General features: G+C 38.8%; 1 protein-coding gene across 8 annotated transcripts in view; it reads left to right on the plus strand.

Moving 5' to 3' along the window:
* The window catches only part of CACNA2D1 (calcium voltage-gated channel auxiliary subunit alpha2delta 1), a 509,819-nt gene that overhangs the window by 104,995 nt on the left and 386,202 nt on the right, over positions 1-18,622 (plus strand). For all 8 annotated transcript variants that reach the window (XM_082692507.1, XM_082692510.1, XM_082692508.1 and 5 more), the window contains exon 3: positions 8,600-8,716. In XM_082692507.1, coding sequence (XP_082548633.1) covers positions 8,600-8,716 — 117 coding nt within the window. The remainder of the gene's footprint in view (positions 1-8,599; positions 8,717-18,622) is intronic.

Below are 18,622 nucleotides of genomic sequence, written 5' to 3' on the forward strand. Positions count from 1 at the left end.
TTTAACCCACTGAGCCACTCAGGTGCCCCCCGCCGACAAGTGATATTTGTGTAAAACATCTTCAGCATTTCCTTGTGGCTGGCTCTCCTTACTGCATGCACAGGGCAGGGCTGCATCTGCACATTTGTCAGCTGGTCGGTCTGTCAGTTTGTCATGCTGGATCCGGGAGGCTCACGCAGCTTCACATTATTGGGAGGGCCTGGATGGGAGACGCTTAACGTCCTGAAATCCCAAACTGTCATGGCTCCCATCGATGCCAGTAGTGCAAAATCTGCAACAATCTCTCTTGTCTACCACGTAGACAGACCCTCGAGTGATGCTCTTCTGGTGCAGCATCTCCAAGGCTGTGTTGCGTGCGGTCCGCAGTCGTGGCCCTCTTGTCTGTGCTGTGGAAGGCATCCATGGCAACTGTGTTGCACTGGAGGCTCGGGTTTGGAACGTCTAGTTTGGACATGAAAGCCCAGCAGCCCAGCAGCCCAGCAGCCATGGTCATCGTCGTTAAGGAGCATTGGGCAGCGGTCACGACCTGCAGCGGCAACGCTATTCTCTGAGACAAATGACCACTTAGGAGGGGTAGGAACTGTGTTTCCAGAGTTGAGACCTGCTCGGTTTTCGAGGCATCAGCAATGGCTACGGTACCATCATGAATGACCCAGGCCAGGCAGCTCCCGCTGACAGAGAAGCTGACCCCACACACCCAGCCACCAGTGCCGCGGCCACCAAAATCGGACATCTGTTGACCAGAAGGCCTCTTGCTGCCCCGGGGGTACTGGCTGGCTTTTCACCCACCTCTTGAATGTAGGCAGGAAACACTCTGCCTTTGAAATCACAAGATCCTCCCGCCTGCACAACCTGGCTGGGATGCCCCTCCGAGCTGAGGAAGTGCCCTGCATTTCATAGCTGCCCATGGTCGGGTCTCACTTTGCCTTTCAATCTGTATTTTCCAATAATTCCTGTGTCACACGCATTCTGATTTCTTTCCTCCCTCATTAACACGTGTATCTCTCAAAGGGTGGCGGCAGTCGCATCTTGTTGTCTGTCATAACCCAGGGGATTGTATTGCCCTCTGAATTCTGACAACACAATTTTCTGAATCTCTTCAGTGGAACACTATTGTTCTTCGTATTTATCATTACCTCATTTTGTGCATTTACTCTATTTTTGGGATCTAATTTTCGTTCGGGTGTTGTATTTACATTCCATTATCTAATTGCATAACACCTTACATGGCTTTGTTATTTTTGGGCGTTCAAAATACATATTAATTTTAAATTCCAAGGAGGAACTTGTAAGTCAGCATTCACATTCCCAGCAAGGCCTGGGTGTAGTAACAACTATCTACTAGTTACTAGTACTTACTAGTAACTAGTAACTGTGTAGGTACTGTGTTATGTGCTGGGCTGTACCAGTGAGCAAAATAGGCAAAAATGTCTGTCCCCTTAAAATTTACATTCTGAAAATTTAATAAAAAAAAGCAAAGAAACCAAGGAATATAAGTATTCCTTTGATCATTCCAAATGGTTAAAAAAAAAAAATTACATTTTGGTTAAAGGAAATAAGAAATATACAACAAACATGATACTTAATAAATTATGTTAGATGATGTTTGCATTTCTTAAAGGTAGCCAAGTAGAAATCTCAAGCCATAAAAAGTTCAAAGGTAGTATCGTTATCTCAGAAAACTGGGTTATAGGAGAAAGGAAATAAAAGTGATTTTTACCAGTTGTGTTAAATACAACTGACAATGTATTAAAGAACATTAAAGAGTGAGAGATTTTCAAAACGACATTTATTTCTGAGATTGCATCATTTACTATTTTAATTAAAGAGGAGGAGGGGAGAGTTTGAAGAGATCAGGAGTTAATTAGTAAATATTTTGTATTCTTTTATGGCAGTATTTATTTATTTTTTTAACTCACCTAATTTTCAATGGAGGAAGGTAAATCTTTTTTTTAAATATTTTTTTTTTTAAGATTTTTATTTATTTATTTTACAGAGAGCAATCACAAGTAGGCAGAGAGGCAGGCAGAGAGAGAGAGGGGAGGAAGCAGGCTCCCTGCTGAGCAGAGAGCCCGATACGGGACTCGATCCCAGGACCCTGAGATCATGACCTGAGCCGTAGGCAGCGGCTTAACCCACTGAGCCACCCAGGCGCCCAGGAGGAAGGTAAATTTTTAAAAAATCTTTTTTGTTGGTAAAATATATTCTAGTATCAATTCAGATTAGTGACAATAGATATTTTTTTACCTTAGATAAAGGATTTTTCACATATCTGAACATCTCTTTCTGTTGGGCAGCTTGTCTGATGATGTAACTTACAATAAATCAAAAGAAGGACTTTATTATACTTGTGAATCATTGCAAAATTTCTTAAGGTAAGGGAACTTTGATCTTTGAAGGTGACCACGAAAGAAGATTATATCATTCTTTTGTGTTAATACATCTTTTAGACACAAGACATTCTCAGTTGCTAGGGAACGAGTAGTCCAAAAGCCCACAAAACACTTAATAAAGAAGAAAAAAAATATAACGAAGCCATCCCATATTGCAAAATTTAAGTAAAAGTAAGTGAAATTGATTTTTGAGTCTCTGAAGCAGTTGAGGTAACAGGCATCTCTTTGCTGCCTGCATTAATACTGAAGATGTGAGAACGTACCCCTGTTAGACAGTAAAGACAGTGAAGTGATAATGATGGTTGGAGTTCTGTCCCATTTTCTTTTAGTCCCTCTCATTATTATGAGGTAGGATCATATTCATCCAGTTCACATATATTTTTGGACAATGTGTGCACATCTATTTTGATATTTTTAGCTTTTCTCTCTAGAATTTCATCTCAGAATCTCACATTATTGTGAGGGTCATAATAGAAGTCCTGAGATAATTTCATTATTTTGTAAAGTCGAACGGAAATTGTACATTTCTCACAATAGAGCTCATTCTTCCTGTGAATGAAATGAACCCAATGAGTAATGAAACGAAGGTGCAAAGTAGTAATTAATAATGTTAATCATGACTTTCAAAGCCTGAGGTCTTTCTTAGCATTTTTGCTTTTTGGAAGAATGAATCACTTGAGGAGTTTATTATAGACTTACTATCCAGAGGCTGATTATTATTGTTACCTCTCAGCTAGGAGCTCTTCACAAATAGTTCATTGTTTTAATTTTCTATTGTTACTTTGACAAGTCACCCAAAATGTATTGGCTTAAAACACAAATTTGTTATTTTACAGCCTATAGATCAGGAAGTCCTTCCCTGGGCTTATGGCCCTCTTTCTCCATCTTCAGAACTGGCAACATCGGGAGGGTTTCTCCTCATGCTTTGTTCTCTCCGGTTTCCTCTTGCATAGTCATTTCCTCCCCTTCCACTTTTCAGGACTCTAGTGATGACTTTGGACTCACTAGGAAGGTCCACGATAATCCCTTTCTTTTCAGTTCACCTGATGAGTAAAATTTCATTTCATCTGCAAATTTAATTCCCCTTTGCCATGTAACAGCATATAGTTCCAGGTCCTGGCATTTAGCAAGTGGGTCCCTCTGGGAGGCCAGTATACCTCCTAGCATAGCCATCCCTCTGGTACTCTAATATCTGCATGCTGCTGTCCTTCCACTAGTCAGACTTCTGCTTCTTCTGCCCTTGATCCACCGAACTATTGTCTCACATGTGGCGAAAGAATCCGATTGGTTCAGTGTGTTGTCATCATTTATACAGATCTTTTGGACCTGTTGCCTCACAGGCCTTCAAGCCAGAAGTGAGCTGCTTCTAGATCTGATATGTCTTGATGCAATTAGTCGAGGGTCAGGGTCAAGGTCATACATTAGACTATTGCTACCCATTTGTAAGGAAACGTGTAGGACTCTTCTTTCATCGGGGACTGTCAAAAGGAAAACTTGTCTCAGAAAGATGACTGTGGGCATGGCAGAAATCTTGATTGCTTACTCAAGATGAGTTTCATGGGAGGGAAAGGGTTGTCAAAATTTGCATATTTAAGACTCAATGTGCAGACATTTCTGCTTCTCTTAAGGGAACTTAACTTATTTAAGACCTGCCATTCTCGCCTCCTGGGTGGAAAAAAACTTAGTTGCAGAATTTCAAGGTGTCTCCCAACTCCCTTCCAATAATCTCTGGTGTTCTTCAAAACTTTGCTGCTTGGCATCTGGTGCAAGGGGAAGCCCGTGACAAGATGTGTAGTATTTCGCTGTTTTACATGCTCTTGGCATAGGTATTGAATATGATTGCTAATACTTGGCCAGTCTCTTCAGCCTCTTTCGGGCTCCTCAACTGTGGGTGGTTTGCACCATTATCCTTCAGCTGCAACTCAGCTCCCCACTGTCCATCTCTCAAGCTCTGCGTTGAAATTCCCTTGATTATCACTGACTTAGTCTCCTAGCAGACAGATTAATGCTGAGCTACCTTTCTTGTTCATTCCAGCAGCCTTTCTTTTTTTTCCATGTCCTGCTGAAGCCAGATGAGATCCCGGGCTGAGTGGTATTACAGATCTACTTTGCCTAAACGTGCCATGTTACCATTTCCCCTTCGACTGCTTTCCCCTGGGCAGTGGTTTGCTCCTTTACGATGTGATCTGGGACCCAAACTGCCTCCACTCTGATACTCCAAAGCCTGAATTTCGGTATTCTCACTAATGCAATGGTTAATCAAATGTATTTTTCAGATTTCTTAAAGTGAGTAAATGGTATAATGTAGGTGAAACACCTCAGAGTGATATAGAGTAGAAGCTTCAATGTGATTGCTAATCACTCTGAACCCATTTGGATTTGCATCCCAAACTCGGAAGCCTATCTTGCTCTGGGTTATCTGTGTTATTCCATGACATAATAGGAAGTATTCTGATTTCTGAACTATTTCTTTAGGTATGTTTATGAAGTAATTATATCAATGAGTGGTATCACTTTTTAATATTATACTTGAGATTATTTTTAAATGTATCATTCTGAAGATTATCTTTTTTTTTTAAAGATTTTATTTATTTATTTGACAGAGAGAGATCATAAGTAGACGGAGAGAGAGGCAGTCAGAGAAAGAGAGAGAGGGAAGCAGGCTCCCTGCTGAGCAGAGAGTCCTAAATGCCCTGGATCAATTACAGTGATGTTGAGGTTTATCTGTTTGTACCCCAAATCATTAATCTTTCTTTCTCTCTGCCCCTCCCCCTGCTTTTGCTCCCTCTCTTTCTTTCTCTCTCTAAAATGAATAAATAATAAAATCTTAATAAAACAAGCAAAAGAACTAGTTCTTGATCCCAGGACCCTGAGATCATGACCTGAGCCGAAGGCAGCGGCTTAACCCACTGAGTCACCCAGGCGCCCATTCTGAAGATTATCTTGAAACTATGGACTTGGAACAAAGAGACTTAAAAGTTTCCTGTGGAAAAAGGAAGGGAAACTATATTCCCTGTTGTCCATGAATGTAATAGTGAATGGTCATTAAAGCCAGTTAATTAAGATGGTAAGAAAGCAAGAATTGACAGGTGACAGATATTTTTTCTGTCAGAACTTGTGGCAGGGATGGAAGTGAGAGGATTTGCACTGCAGAAAAATTAAAGTATATGAGTATATCAGTCAGGACGAAAAATATCCTGTCTAGGATTCTCATTATATACCACATTCTTTCTAGTAGAAGAAATGGAAGCTAGTGTCAACATAACATAAGAGGAATTGACATATGATTTGAACGGAGCTCTGTCTGGTATCGAAAGCTCATGTTATTTACACTGTGTACTTTTATTTTTTTTTCTGGAAAGAATTGGATAAAATGGTAAAACAGACAATTGTTTTTTAAAAAAGGAAAAAAAGGGGCATCTGGGTGGCTCATTCGGTTAAGCCACTGCCTTTGGCTCAGGTCATGATCTCAGGGTCCTGGGATTGAGCCCTGCATTGGGCTCCCTGCTCCATGGGGAGTCTGCCTCTTCCTTTCTCTCTGCCCCTCCCCCTGCTTGTGCTCTCTCTCTTTCTCTCTCTCTCTCTCAAATGAATAAATAATAAAATCTTAATAAAACAAGCAAAAGAACTAGTTCTTTTGGTGGGGGCAGTTATATGGTTTTAATTAATTTTTATTACCAAGAAACATTTCAAAGGTGGTTTTATACATTACAGAGTACAACAGTATATTTGTATTGGGGCTGCAGATGTAAGCTTCCTTAACTTCGCTTATTTAAAGTTTCTTTGTGAATTAGGTTCTGTTTTCTGTTTTTAATTTTCTAAGCATGAAAAAATTACCCTAGAATCAACTTTAGAGAATTTTCTGTATCTATTTGAGAGGATTTGCCTATACTTGAACTGAATTGTTTTTGTCTGATTCATACTCCATTCGTTCTTTAAAGAACTTATATCTGGCATATGTCGGTAGTGACTTAATAAGTGACATTACGTTTCGTACATAATGCAAAGTACAGATTGCATATTTGGAACTGATCTCTACCGACTCTGAATTCTGTCCTAGTCCCTGTACCACAGGAAGAAGGTCAGACTTCATTTAGAAATGAACACAATATTAACGGCACAAAGCACAAGTGCTTGCACACCAATTAGCTTTATTGGTTTTCCTGTAAAGAACTAAATGCCCTGGATCAATTACAGTGATGTTGAGGTTTATCTGTTTGTACCCCAAATCAATTAATCTTTTCAGGACTTCATGTTCCTGGATGTCATCTTAGGCTCAAATGAAAGAGAGAGCCTTGGGCTGGATGGAGTTGTTCATGGGCTACTTGGTCTTTAAAACAGGACTCCTTAATCTGCCCCTTAGCAGAAAGTCTGAGCAATCCAGTAATAGGCAGGAATTCCAAATAAAACTGAATGTGGGGATTTTATATGACCGGATGACTGTGCCTTGAATAGTTGGGATGATGAACCTATAGGGTCAAAATTTAAATGACTATGAGAAAAACCTCATAGTTTGAATAAGTTAAAAAAATTAGTAAAAGCTGGATTTAAATCTTTTAAAATGATTAATTTTGAATCCCCTAAAAATATGAAAACTTCATGTAAAACTAACATGTTCAGTTACAAATACATGTTAGCGTATGCATCTGTGCATATGTGAAAGCAGCGTATACCAGTAGCATCCGTGGTCAGCTGGAAGCAGGCTGTAGGACCTGTTGGTAGTATTGCACAACGCTGGAGTTGTGCCAGAAAAAACAGGGTTGAACTGGTTCCTGCATGTGCCCTGGATTCACTTCTCCTAAGACGATAAAAACCTGCCAGGCCCTGGCTTTCAAAGATGGTTTAGTCATGCATGTGCAACCCATCTGTTGGATGCATAAGGGGTTTCCTACTCGGCTCAGCCCTGTAGCCACAAGCATGGTTGCTGTTTCTCCTCACCCCTCCTTCTTTAATTCCTCCCCCCTGCCAGGAGTGCGCGGGCTCTGAAAACAGGTGCATCTGAGGCCACTCCAGGGAAATCCTTCTATGGACACTGATGGGAGGCAAAATTACAGGCTTCTTTTGCTGCCTAGCTTGCTTCCAGCATAGTTTGATTCAGTGATTCAGAGAAGATCAAACCCCAAAGATTCAGTTAGCTAATGAAAAATATTTACAGTTACAAATTTAACCGAACTTGAATGTAGACCTCCGTGACTTTCAGCCCTTCTGTATAGTAAAGCTCCCTTTGTTACCTGGGTGAACCGGAGCAGAGGCTTCATTCTCTCTCTTTCCCTCTCCCCCTCCCTTCATAAGGTTTAGCAGCATACACTTTAATCTCAGTGGTTGTAGCTGGCAGGATAACCGTGGGGAGTCTCCTTCAGTACATTTTTGGTTCCTCCTTCCTCCTACCTTGGTTCGCTGCACACATCCTCCAAGTCTGACCTGCCATGCTTCTGTCCTACTGTTTTCTAGCATGGCCTTTCTTTAAAAAAAAAAAAAAAAAAATCCCAACGGCAGTTAAGACCAGGTTTTGCATTCAGGGAGGTACAATTTCAAGTCACAAACTTGAAATACACAGGGGCGCCTGGTGGCTCAGTTGTTTGAACATCTGCCTTCAGGTCTGGTCACGTACCTAGGGTCCTGGGATCGAGCCCCACGTCAGGCTCTCTGCTCAGTGGGAGCCTGCTTCCTCCCCGTTCCTGTTGCACCCCCTGCTTGTACTCTTTCTCTGCAAATAAATCTTAAAAAAAAAAAAAAAAGACCTTTAAAAAATTGTGTACACAGATCTTTGTGGTACAAGATATTTTCTAGCCCCCCCCCTTTTTTTATTTTAAAGATTTTATGTATTTTTTTGACAGAGATCACAAGTAGACAGAGGCAGGCAGAGAGAGGGGAAGGGAAGCAGGCTCCCTGCTGAGCAGAGACCTGGATGTGGGACTAGATCCTAGGACCCTGGATCAAGACCTGAGCCGAAGGCAGAGGCTTTGACCCACAGAGGCACCCAGGTGCCCGTATTTTATAGCCTTTTAACAGGGCATGCTAGCTGGTGGTCTGATAGCAAATTTTTACTTACATACATGTTTTTGACACATCCACATTCTAAAAAGATCACAATGAAGAAAGGAAAGAGTGGGTCTTTCTAAAGTGGGTCTGTTTAAAATACATTCTACTATGAACTTAGGAACCACATAAGCAATTATTATTAATTTTCTTTTCTCTCCATGCAGATTTATGAAAAGTATCAAGATTTGTATACTGTGGAGCCAAATAATGCACGGCAGCTGGTGGAAATTGCAGCCAGGGATATTGAGAAACTTCTAAGCAACAGATCTAAAGCTCTGGTGGTGAGTTTAAGTTGGATCTGCTCATTTTATTATTTTCCATTGCTTATTTATTTTTCATACTTCATTTTCTCTAGTATGCTTCCTTTACCTTGGAAACAGTGTCGAGGTAACGTGTTCCTAAAAGGTGAGAGATCACAGTTTCATAGTGGAACGCAAAATAATCAGCGTATTTCTGATGATTAGTTCATTTTTTATGTTAGGTGATTTAATAACATAGGAGCAGTGTATTTAATTGGGGCATATATCTGTTTATCCATTTGTAAGTTATGTGGCACATTCATCATGTTTAAATCTATGATACAACATAAGACCCACAAATATTGCCAGTACCCTTCAAACTGTCTTTGTAATCATCTCTTTTTCCTGTAAGGCGGCCAGGACTCATTTTCTTGTCTTTTTAAAAATAGACACACCTCGCATAAATGTTTTGCAAAACATGGTGGTTGTGAGTTTGCTTATTTTTCAGCTTTATTAAAATATTGTAGTGTATACAGCCATCAACACTTGCTTTCTTCCCTCAGTGTTACGTGTGTATTTATCTGAGTGTTTGCACTTGGCTTAAATTCACTCTCATTCACAGTTGAAAATTATCTTAGGAGGGCTTATCTCCATTGGTTCATTTCTTCTCTGTTGGCAAACTACCATTCGAATTATCTCCAGATGAGTGCTACTGTGAATATTGCTGCTGAATTTTCTTGAACAAGTCTCGTGGTACATAAATGCAGGGATACCTGTAGGGTGTTATATACATGACAGGAGAATTAATGACCATAGTGTACTCACAGATATGAATATTGTTTTCCAAAATGGTTCTATCAGTTTACACCTCCACCAGCTGTACACAAGTCCCCACTGATCCGTATTCTGGCCAATAAATGGCCATGACAGATTTCTTAATTGTGGACCGGCAAATGGAAGTAAAGTGTAAAGTAGAACCTCCCCTTCTTAGTCATGAGTCATAAGACAACTTAGTTCATTATCCACTCACCATTTTTGTTTCTTCAGTGAAATACCTGTTTATATGTTTTGCACATTTTAATTTTTTAAATTGATTTTTGGTCATGTATTCTTGATGGTAACTCATTTAAGTTCTGTGTAATGCAAATATCTTTTTGTGACTTGCTTGTGACTTATCTTTTCATTGTTCTGGTGATGTATTCGGACAAAATACATTCTTCATTTTAACGTAGTCACAGTGACCTTTTAAAAAACTTATGAGTAAAAAAAAGTTATTAGTATTTCAGGGTGTGTGTTTTAAGAAATCCTTCTCTGTCCTGAGATTGTAAACATTTTTTATATATTTTATTCTAAAAAGTTCTGTCTTTCAGATTGATTTACTCTGAGACTAATGTCAGTATACATTGTTAGATTGCAGTTTATTTCTATTCATTCATTCATTCACTCATTCATTTATATATGTATACTTATATGACAGAGAGAGAGAGCCCAAGCAGGGGGAGAGGCAGAGGGAGAAGCTCTCCCTGCTGAGCATCAGCCTGATGCCAGGCTCTATCCCAGGACCCTGGGATCATAATCAGAGCCAAGGGCAGATGCTTAACCACGGGTCCCTAGGTTGCACTTCAGATTAAATGTTTTTCCAACCAATTTTTCCATGGCCATTTTTTAGCTTGCCTTACCCCAGAGAGCTCCAAATATCAAGCTAGATTTCTGGCAAACCCAGTCCCTTCCCGTATTCTTCAGAAGGATCTTGAGTATTTTTGAACCTTCACAATCTAAGTTTGAGATTCTAAGTTTAATCTAAGTTTTAGATTCATCTTGCCATTATCCAAGAAAATCTTTCCTGGGATTTTGATTGGTGTTTGCATGGACTCAGACCAAACTGGGAAGATTGATATCATTATGGTATTTTGTCCTTCTCATTTATAAATAGACTCTTCTTGCCACTGAGCAAGTTTTTATTCTATTAAATAATAATTTAAAATTCTTTTGTAAAGTTCCTATATATCTTCTGCTAGGGACACTGCTGGGGCTTGTGTTTAGCTTCTCTTAGTCTACAAATCACAGTGCTGTTATAAGAATTTGTCCCAGGACAGCTCCGAATGTCCTGTTTACTTATCACTCACAGTTCAGATTTTTAGCTTACTCTATTATATATCTGTATATCTGGGCACTCAGAAATTTTGCCTGCTTTTTTGGCACTGATAAATCTTTATGGTTCTTTTTTTTTTTTTTTTTTTTTTTTTAAAGATTTTATTTATTTATTTGACAGAGAGAGATCACAGTAGACAGAGAGGCAGGCAGAGAGAGAGAGAGGGAAGCAGGCTCCCCGCTGAGCAGAGAGCCCGATGCGGGACTAGATCCCAGGACCCTGAGATCATGACCCGAGCCGAAGGCAGCGGCTTAACCCACTGAGCCACCCAGGCGCCCAATCTTTATGGTTCTTAAGATATCCAAAATCTTGTTGTAATATAAAAGGAAAGTTTTTTGGAATACTTGAATGCCATATTGCCAGAAGTTGAAACATTTAATTTTTAAGAAAGATTTACATGACTTATCCATGGTAAAGTAAGTTTTCATTACTGGAAGATTCAAAGCATTCTTCTCGTAAATTTTGGGTATGTGAATACCATTTTTACGCATCATTTACAAATGTTAAAGTGTGTTTTCAATAAAAGTTTATTTAATAAAAATAAGTACTTTCTACTTAAGTAATTAATTAATTAACTCACTCAATGACAGCTGAAAAGGATTCCAATTATACTAATTTTTATCAGCTTACCTTTTTCCTCCAAACATAAGAAGTAGATAATCCGGACAGCAAAGTCCCATGAAAGGGGTGCCTGGGTAGTTCAATGGGTTAAAGCCTCTGCTTTCGGCTTAGGTCATGATCTCAGGGTCCTGGGATCAAGCCCCCACATAGGGCTCTCTGCTCTGTGGAGAGCATGCTTCCTCCTCTCTCTCCCTGCCTGCCTCTCTTGTAATTACTTGTAATCTCTGTCTGTCAAATAAATAAATAAAATCTAAAAAAAAGAAAAAAAGAAAAAAAGAAAAAAAAAGTCCCATGAAAAATGATCACAGAATGAAATATCATGTCTCTTGCTTTAATTGGATTAAAATTGAGCCTATTGAGAGTTTCTTTTTCACCATTTGGATTTAAAGCTCTAGACACCTGGCACATTATTTGAGTCCTGTGGGGGACCAGTGACTATCCTAAATGCATTAATGGCAGAATACAGAAATCACAATGACTAATTAAATGTGGAATTAGATTATATGTCAGGGGGAAAGAGTCATGTTTGTTTTCAGACTAAATTCTTTATTTAACTTTTTTGACTCCACAAAAACAGAACACACATTATTTCAAAGGAAAATGTTTTGAGGCTAATTGAAAAACAGGTGCTACATTGTACTGTAAATGAATGCAAGATGGCATTATTAATTAACTTCTATTTTTGTTGTAGGCTTATACTCTGGGAAACTTCTTGACTAAAAGGCTTAATTTATCTGGGTGGGATGCCAATGTAATTCCACAAGTAAACATACCAGAAAATACCATGAATGTACAAATTTGACGTAGATAAAGTTTAATGCCAGATTGACCTTATGAGTATTTACTAAGTAGCATTATCTAATTACTTCTTGTAATAAGACTAAGCTCTTGACATCATTATTAGTGTCATTTTTCCATGAGAAAACTGGGTCTTCGAGAAATCTTCTAACTTGCTCAAGGAAGTGTATCTAATAACTAATCTATGCCAGTGCTTCTTAAATTTTAATGGTGTTGGTTCACCTGTGGCTCTTCTTAAAATGTACAAGCTTATTCGGTAGTCCTGGCCAGAGAGACTACATTTCTTATAAGTATCCAGGTGATACTGATACTTCTGGTATAAAACTATACTTTGAATTAGCAAGAGTGGAAGAGCATTCAAATTCAGGGGTGTCAGACTTGATTTGCATTTTAAGAGTTGCATTCTTACCTACTATATAAATATATCCTTTGGTCTAAAAAAGTGTATAATCGTTGAGGATGAAAGGAAGGCTAGAGAATTTGCTATAAATTACTGTTCATCAGAGTGACTAAGAATTACGCTACTTAGGTATTTACCCCAAAGATACAAATACAGTGATCTGAAGGAAAACATGTACCCCACTGTTAATAGCAGCCACATCCACTATAGCTAAGCTCTGGAAAGAGCCTAGGTGTCCATCGACAGATGAATGGATAAAGTAAGATATAGTGTATATATATATACAATGGAATACAGCTCAGCCGTCAAAAAGAAAATGAAATCTTGCCATTTGCAACAACGCCGATGGAACTAGAGGGTATTTATTATGCTAATCAAAATAAGTTAGTCAGGTAAAGCCAATTATTATATGACCTCATTCATTTTGTAGAATTCAAGAAACAAAACGGAGGAGCATAGGGGAAGGGTGGGAAAAATAAAACAAGATGAAATCTGAGAGGGTGAAAAACCGTAAGAGACTCTTAACCACGGGAAACAAACCGAGGTTTGCTGGAGGGGAAGGAGGTGGCAGGGTGGGGTAACTGGGTGATGGACATTAAGGAAGGTATGTGATGTAATGAGCAGTGGGCATTATATGAGACTGAAGAATCACTGACCTCTACCTCTGAAACTAATAATATATGTTAGTTAATTGAATTTAAATTAAAAAAAGGAAAAAAATCCAATGATAGAAAGAATAAATAAACAAAATCTTTCGAAGGATTAGTCAGAACAAAAAAAAAAAGACTTTGATATTCCAGTTGATAGAATATTCTGGAAGGCTACGAATTTTTTTAAGGGACTCCTGTATCAATTAGCCATCTTCAAAAAATGACTAAATGAAGTAAAATATACAGTATTGAAAAAGTTTTCTTTTTTATTTGAATGTGAGAAAATTTTAAGCCTCTATTCTTCAGTATCAAGATGAGCAACCTAAGAGGAAGAAGTAGCTTGAATTGGTTGTTTACTCATGTATCTACTGAAGAAATGGCCAGTTTAGGTTGATAATTCAGTTTTCTTGTTTGTTTGTTTTGTTTTGTTTTTAAGACTTGAGACTTGAGAGAGTGAGAGAGAGCATGAGAGGGGGGAGGGTCAGAGGGAGAAACAGACTCCGTGCTGAGCAGGGAGCCCGACGTGGGACTTGCTTCCTTCCTTTATTCTTTCTTTCCTTCCTTCCTTCCATTTAGTTCTATGATTACTTTTTACTATCTGTGATATATTTTATTATGTATGCATGTACACAGATTTTAAGGTTTTGAACCTTACATTTTTAATCAACAGCTTGTTGATTTAAAACTAATTTTATTGCCTTTTATTTATCTTGAATTTGTTTATGTGTTTGACTCTAAACTATTCCGACAAGATTGTCTTTTTTTCGTTTCAGCATTGATTTTGATGTTTTATTCACACTCATTTTATGCTACGGTCTTTTTGTGTGTTCCTTCAGCCAGCCTTAAAGCTGAAAGAGAAACCAATGTAAAAAGTTTTAGTTTCTTTCGCCCTAAAACTATGTCTTTTATAAAAGTAAAACAGACTTTTGAACTTAGTTTTTTGTTTTGTTTTGTCTTTATGACCATATAAAAACATGTTTCTAATGATTGATATTCCAGAAAGCCTATGACACAGGCACATGAAACATCTACTTATTCTTGTTTTATAAATGAGGAAACTCAGACAAGACTAGTGTTCTTGTTTAAGGCTTATACAGGTAACACGAGATAGTGGTGGAATTCAATTTTAAGATGTCTGTCTAAAGATTTTTTACCCTCTTCTAAGCCCACACTGGTAATTTTGACCATTTTATTTTTAAAATCTTCTGCTGAGTGACTATTTCTCTGGCAATTATTACATCCTTTTCTCAGAAAATGGCTCAATGTGATGACTATTAATGTTAATCAATATTAACATTAATTGCTAACATTATTGAATTGTTCTAAGACATACTCAAAGAGTGTTTACAAGCAACAACCCCCTCCAGAAGAACACCCCCAAACCACAATGATCATTTAATGTTGTTACCAACATTTATTTTGGCCTGATCTAGGCTGAAAAATCTGCAACTGTATATGAATAGTTCATGGGAGAAAGCTCTTTAACCAAATGATCTAGCTTCGAGTGGTGCCTTCTGAAAGATGGAGGTGAATGAGATCATGGTCTCATGGTTCATCAACCTGCATGGCCAAGGAGACCTACTGAGTAAATGAAGGTTTTCAGACATTTTGCTCAAAGAAAAGAGGAGCAAGATTATGATAACTGAATTTCTGTAGTGACACTTTTCCAATTATGGTGTATCCTGTCTCCCTCTGGTGTCCTGGTAAGTTTAATTGAAATGACTCTAATTTATTATAAAGCTTTAAGTACTGTAATATGCCCAACTCTTTTTTCAGCCTTGATATTGAGCTATAATGAGGTAATGAAAAGAAGAAAATAACAAATGTTTTCAATGACTCTTAAGTAGGGTCTTTCTTCTGGAAGGATTAGTTGTTGTTTAACCTAATGGTTTTGTTTTGTTTTGTTTTCTTACATGTTTCTTTAGCTCCTAATTCCATAGTTCTGTCTCTTTCATGTTTGTCAAAAATGCCTCCAGAGTTTGCTAAAATGCAGATTCCTGGGCTTTATCTCTAGAGATTTTAACGTGGAGCTATAGGAAGAAATTTCAGAAAATCGGGTCTAAAGAGGTAAAGAGATTCAGGAGGAAATGTGGAATTCTTCAGAGACTCAAAGAAGAACAAAAAATGTATTATTTTGGGTTATTAGTATTAGGAGTTATTGGTTTACCTTTGCGAGAATAGATTCATTGGAACAGAATAAAGGCTACTGTGTTAAAAAGTGATTAGATTGTGAGAAATGGTCAAGAAGCTTTTCTTCATGAAATTTGGTAGCACAGTGCAGGAAGAGAAACATGGAGTACTATTAAAGACTTTGTTTCTCTTTTCTGTTTGTCGTTGAGAATGGAGGGCATATAAGCATGTTAATAGAAGGGAAGGAACCTGTGACATCTGAAAATAAGAAAGAATGTCTGAATGTTGAAGATTGATTCCAGAAAAAGTAGGCACAGAGAAGATCAGAGTCATGTGATTTATCTTTGAACAGATAGTGGTATTTTTCACTTGAGACAAAAGGGATATGAAATATGGGGCCACCTGCATGGTTCAGTCATTAAGCATCTGCCTTCAGCTCAGGTCATGATCCCAGGGTCCTGAGATCAAGCCCCACATCGGGGCTCCCTGCTCTGCGGGGAGCCTGCTTCTCCCTCTCCCACTCCCCCTGCTTGTGTTCCCTCTCTTGCTGCTCTCTCTCTGTCTGTCAAGTAAATAAATAAATAAATCTTAAAAAGAAAAAGATATTAAATATGAATAAAGACTTCGCAGGTACAGACAATCTGAAATTCATACAGGATGACTGCTTCTTCTTGGCAAAGGGGAAGTTCATATTTTATGCAAGGGATGAAGGGGCTGTGGGATCTTCAGGCCCACACTAAAGACTTGGGAGATCAGAGTAAGAAAAAGTGAAGAGTGTGTTGTGGGTAAATGAAATGGCTGATAAATAAAACCTCGGGCCTTCTTAATATTGAGAAAAAACAGAAGTCATAAAATGACTTCATATTCTAAAAATGAGGTCCTAAGCTGCATATAAATTTGAAAGAGCTTTCTGAAGTGTGTGTGTGTGTGTTTGTGTTTGTGTGGGTGTGTGTGCTGACCATTAGTCCAAAATTTATCTCGTGGTTATAAATTTATCCAGACTGATGAGAACAAGAGAAATTACTCTGGAAAAATTATGAAATGTTGTGCTCTTTCTGTTCCCCGAAGAAAAGTGTATTTTCTCTTTTCTTTAACGTTAGTATAAATGTCTTTGTGAGGATTACTCATATGGCTTACGTGTATCCCTTTCACTCTGAGTGGTAAAGGGACCATGTAGTCTACTATTTGTTTTGCAAAGCTGAGATTACTTTTATTTATTTGGATTTGATACATACCTCTGGATGTTAAATATTGAAGTGCTGAGGCTAGACATGCTGGCCTGGTGGCTGAGCCGTGAAAGGTAGCTTCGTTGGGTATAAGCTCCCACACAGCAGAGGCAGCCCTTTTAGGACAGAGCTGGTCTGTGACTCGATCCGGTAGGATTTCCTTCCAGGGCCAAAGCCAGTGTAGCAGAAAGAGGATAGATGTACCCTCTCAGATGGAAACTGAGGAGTAGGGCTGTAAATGGCACCCAGAGTGTGCTGTTGGAGCTGTATGAACTGCTTAGCTTCAAACAGTACAGAAAGCACCATAGGAGGGGAACAAGTCAGTGTTGAGCATTCGCCACTCCCAGAGAGGACCAACATGTAATTACAGTCAAGAAAGTGTCTTCCATGGCCAGCTTCTCATAGTGCTGTTGCTAAAATCAGCGCCAAATGCTGGTAAGCAGGGTCCGCATGGGATCAGGAGGAAAAGCTCAGAGAGTGAAAATAGAAATCTCCCACAGTCCTCAACCTGAAACTCCTGAAGTTTTTCAGCCCCAACTAGTCCCAAGTCAGGAACAGGGCAACAGATAATTTTTTTTTTTTTTAAGATTTTATTTATTTATTTGGCAGAGAGAGATCACAAGTAGACAGAGAGGCAGGCAGAAAGAGAGAGGAAAGCAGGCTCCCTGCTGAGTAGAGAGCCCAATGTGAGACTCGATCCCAGGACCCTGAGATCATGACCTGAGCCGAAGGCAGTGGCTTAACCCTCTGAGCCACCCAGGCGCCCCAACCTATAAATTTTAAGCTGAGCTTTGACTTGTAATTTTTAACCTAGATGGGATATTTTAGTTGATTAGTTGAGATTGTTTTTAGGTATAAAAGTTGTATATTCAGTGCTGAATGGAAAAGTTAGAGGATATATAAGGAATAAAATTGTGTTCAAATATGATTAATACTCAAGCCAAGGAATAAAATTGTGTTCAAATATGATTAATACTTAAGCCAACTAATGGGTGATTTGGACCGATTGCAGGCTTGTTTTCTCTCATGTAAAAAGAAACCTGGAGGTAGGTAGCTCAAGAGATTTCCAGAAGTCCCATTCTGTTACTTCTGTGTCAGTCTTACTCGGTAACTCCTGTCTGCAACAGGGAGTAAGAAATGTGGGACCTTTAATTAAAATGGGTATCCAGCTAGCTGGTGTCTACATGAAGACCTTTTTAAGATTTAGTGTGTATTTTAGGGAAGAAGGTCTAGAGAAAATTCATTTTAAAGAAGCAGAGGAAAGAGAGGAAAACATTGCTGGTATGCATATATGCATGTATGGATGGATGGATGGTCGGATGTATATAGTGTTCCACTCCTTAAATATAATGCTTATATGCACAATCAGGTCGGCTTTCTCTAACAAGGCTTGGCACAATGTGAGTAGTAATAGTTGAAAGGATTGTCAAATCCATCTTGGGTTGAAGATGGGCAGAATATATTTTGTAAACATCACAGATACTTAAGAATCGTAGTTGAAATATTTGAAATCATGAACCTTGGTACATAGGGTCTGGTAATGGTCAAGAATGACAAGTTCGGGTGCCTGGGTGGCTCAGTGGGTTAAGCCGCTGCCTTCAGCTCAGGGCATGATCTCAGGGTCCTGGGATCGAGTCACGCATCGGGCTCTCTGCTCTGCAGGGAGCCTACTTCCTTCTCTCTCTCTCTCTGCCTACTTGTGATCTCTCTCTGTCAAATAAATAAATAAAATCTTAAAAAAAAAAAAAGAATGACAAGTTCAAGAGAGTAGACATTTTTATGTGGATAAAGTGTAAGTTTATAGGGAACGTCGGAGCAACAAGAAATTGTGGTAAATGATGGAAATGAAAGAAATTAAGAGTTCTAGTGATAGCGAGGTTGAGGCATGAGTGAGGGAGCAGGTTACTTAGATGGAAAAGAGTGAAAGTTTTTACAGTTTTAATAGTGCTGAGCAAACTAATAATTAGCACT

This window comes from Mustela nivalis (assembly GCF_964662115.1).
Source record: "Mustela nivalis genome assembly, chromosome: 12".
NCBI classification, from domain to species: domain Eukaryota; kingdom Metazoa; phylum Chordata; class Mammalia; order Carnivora; family Mustelidae; genus Mustela; species Mustela nivalis.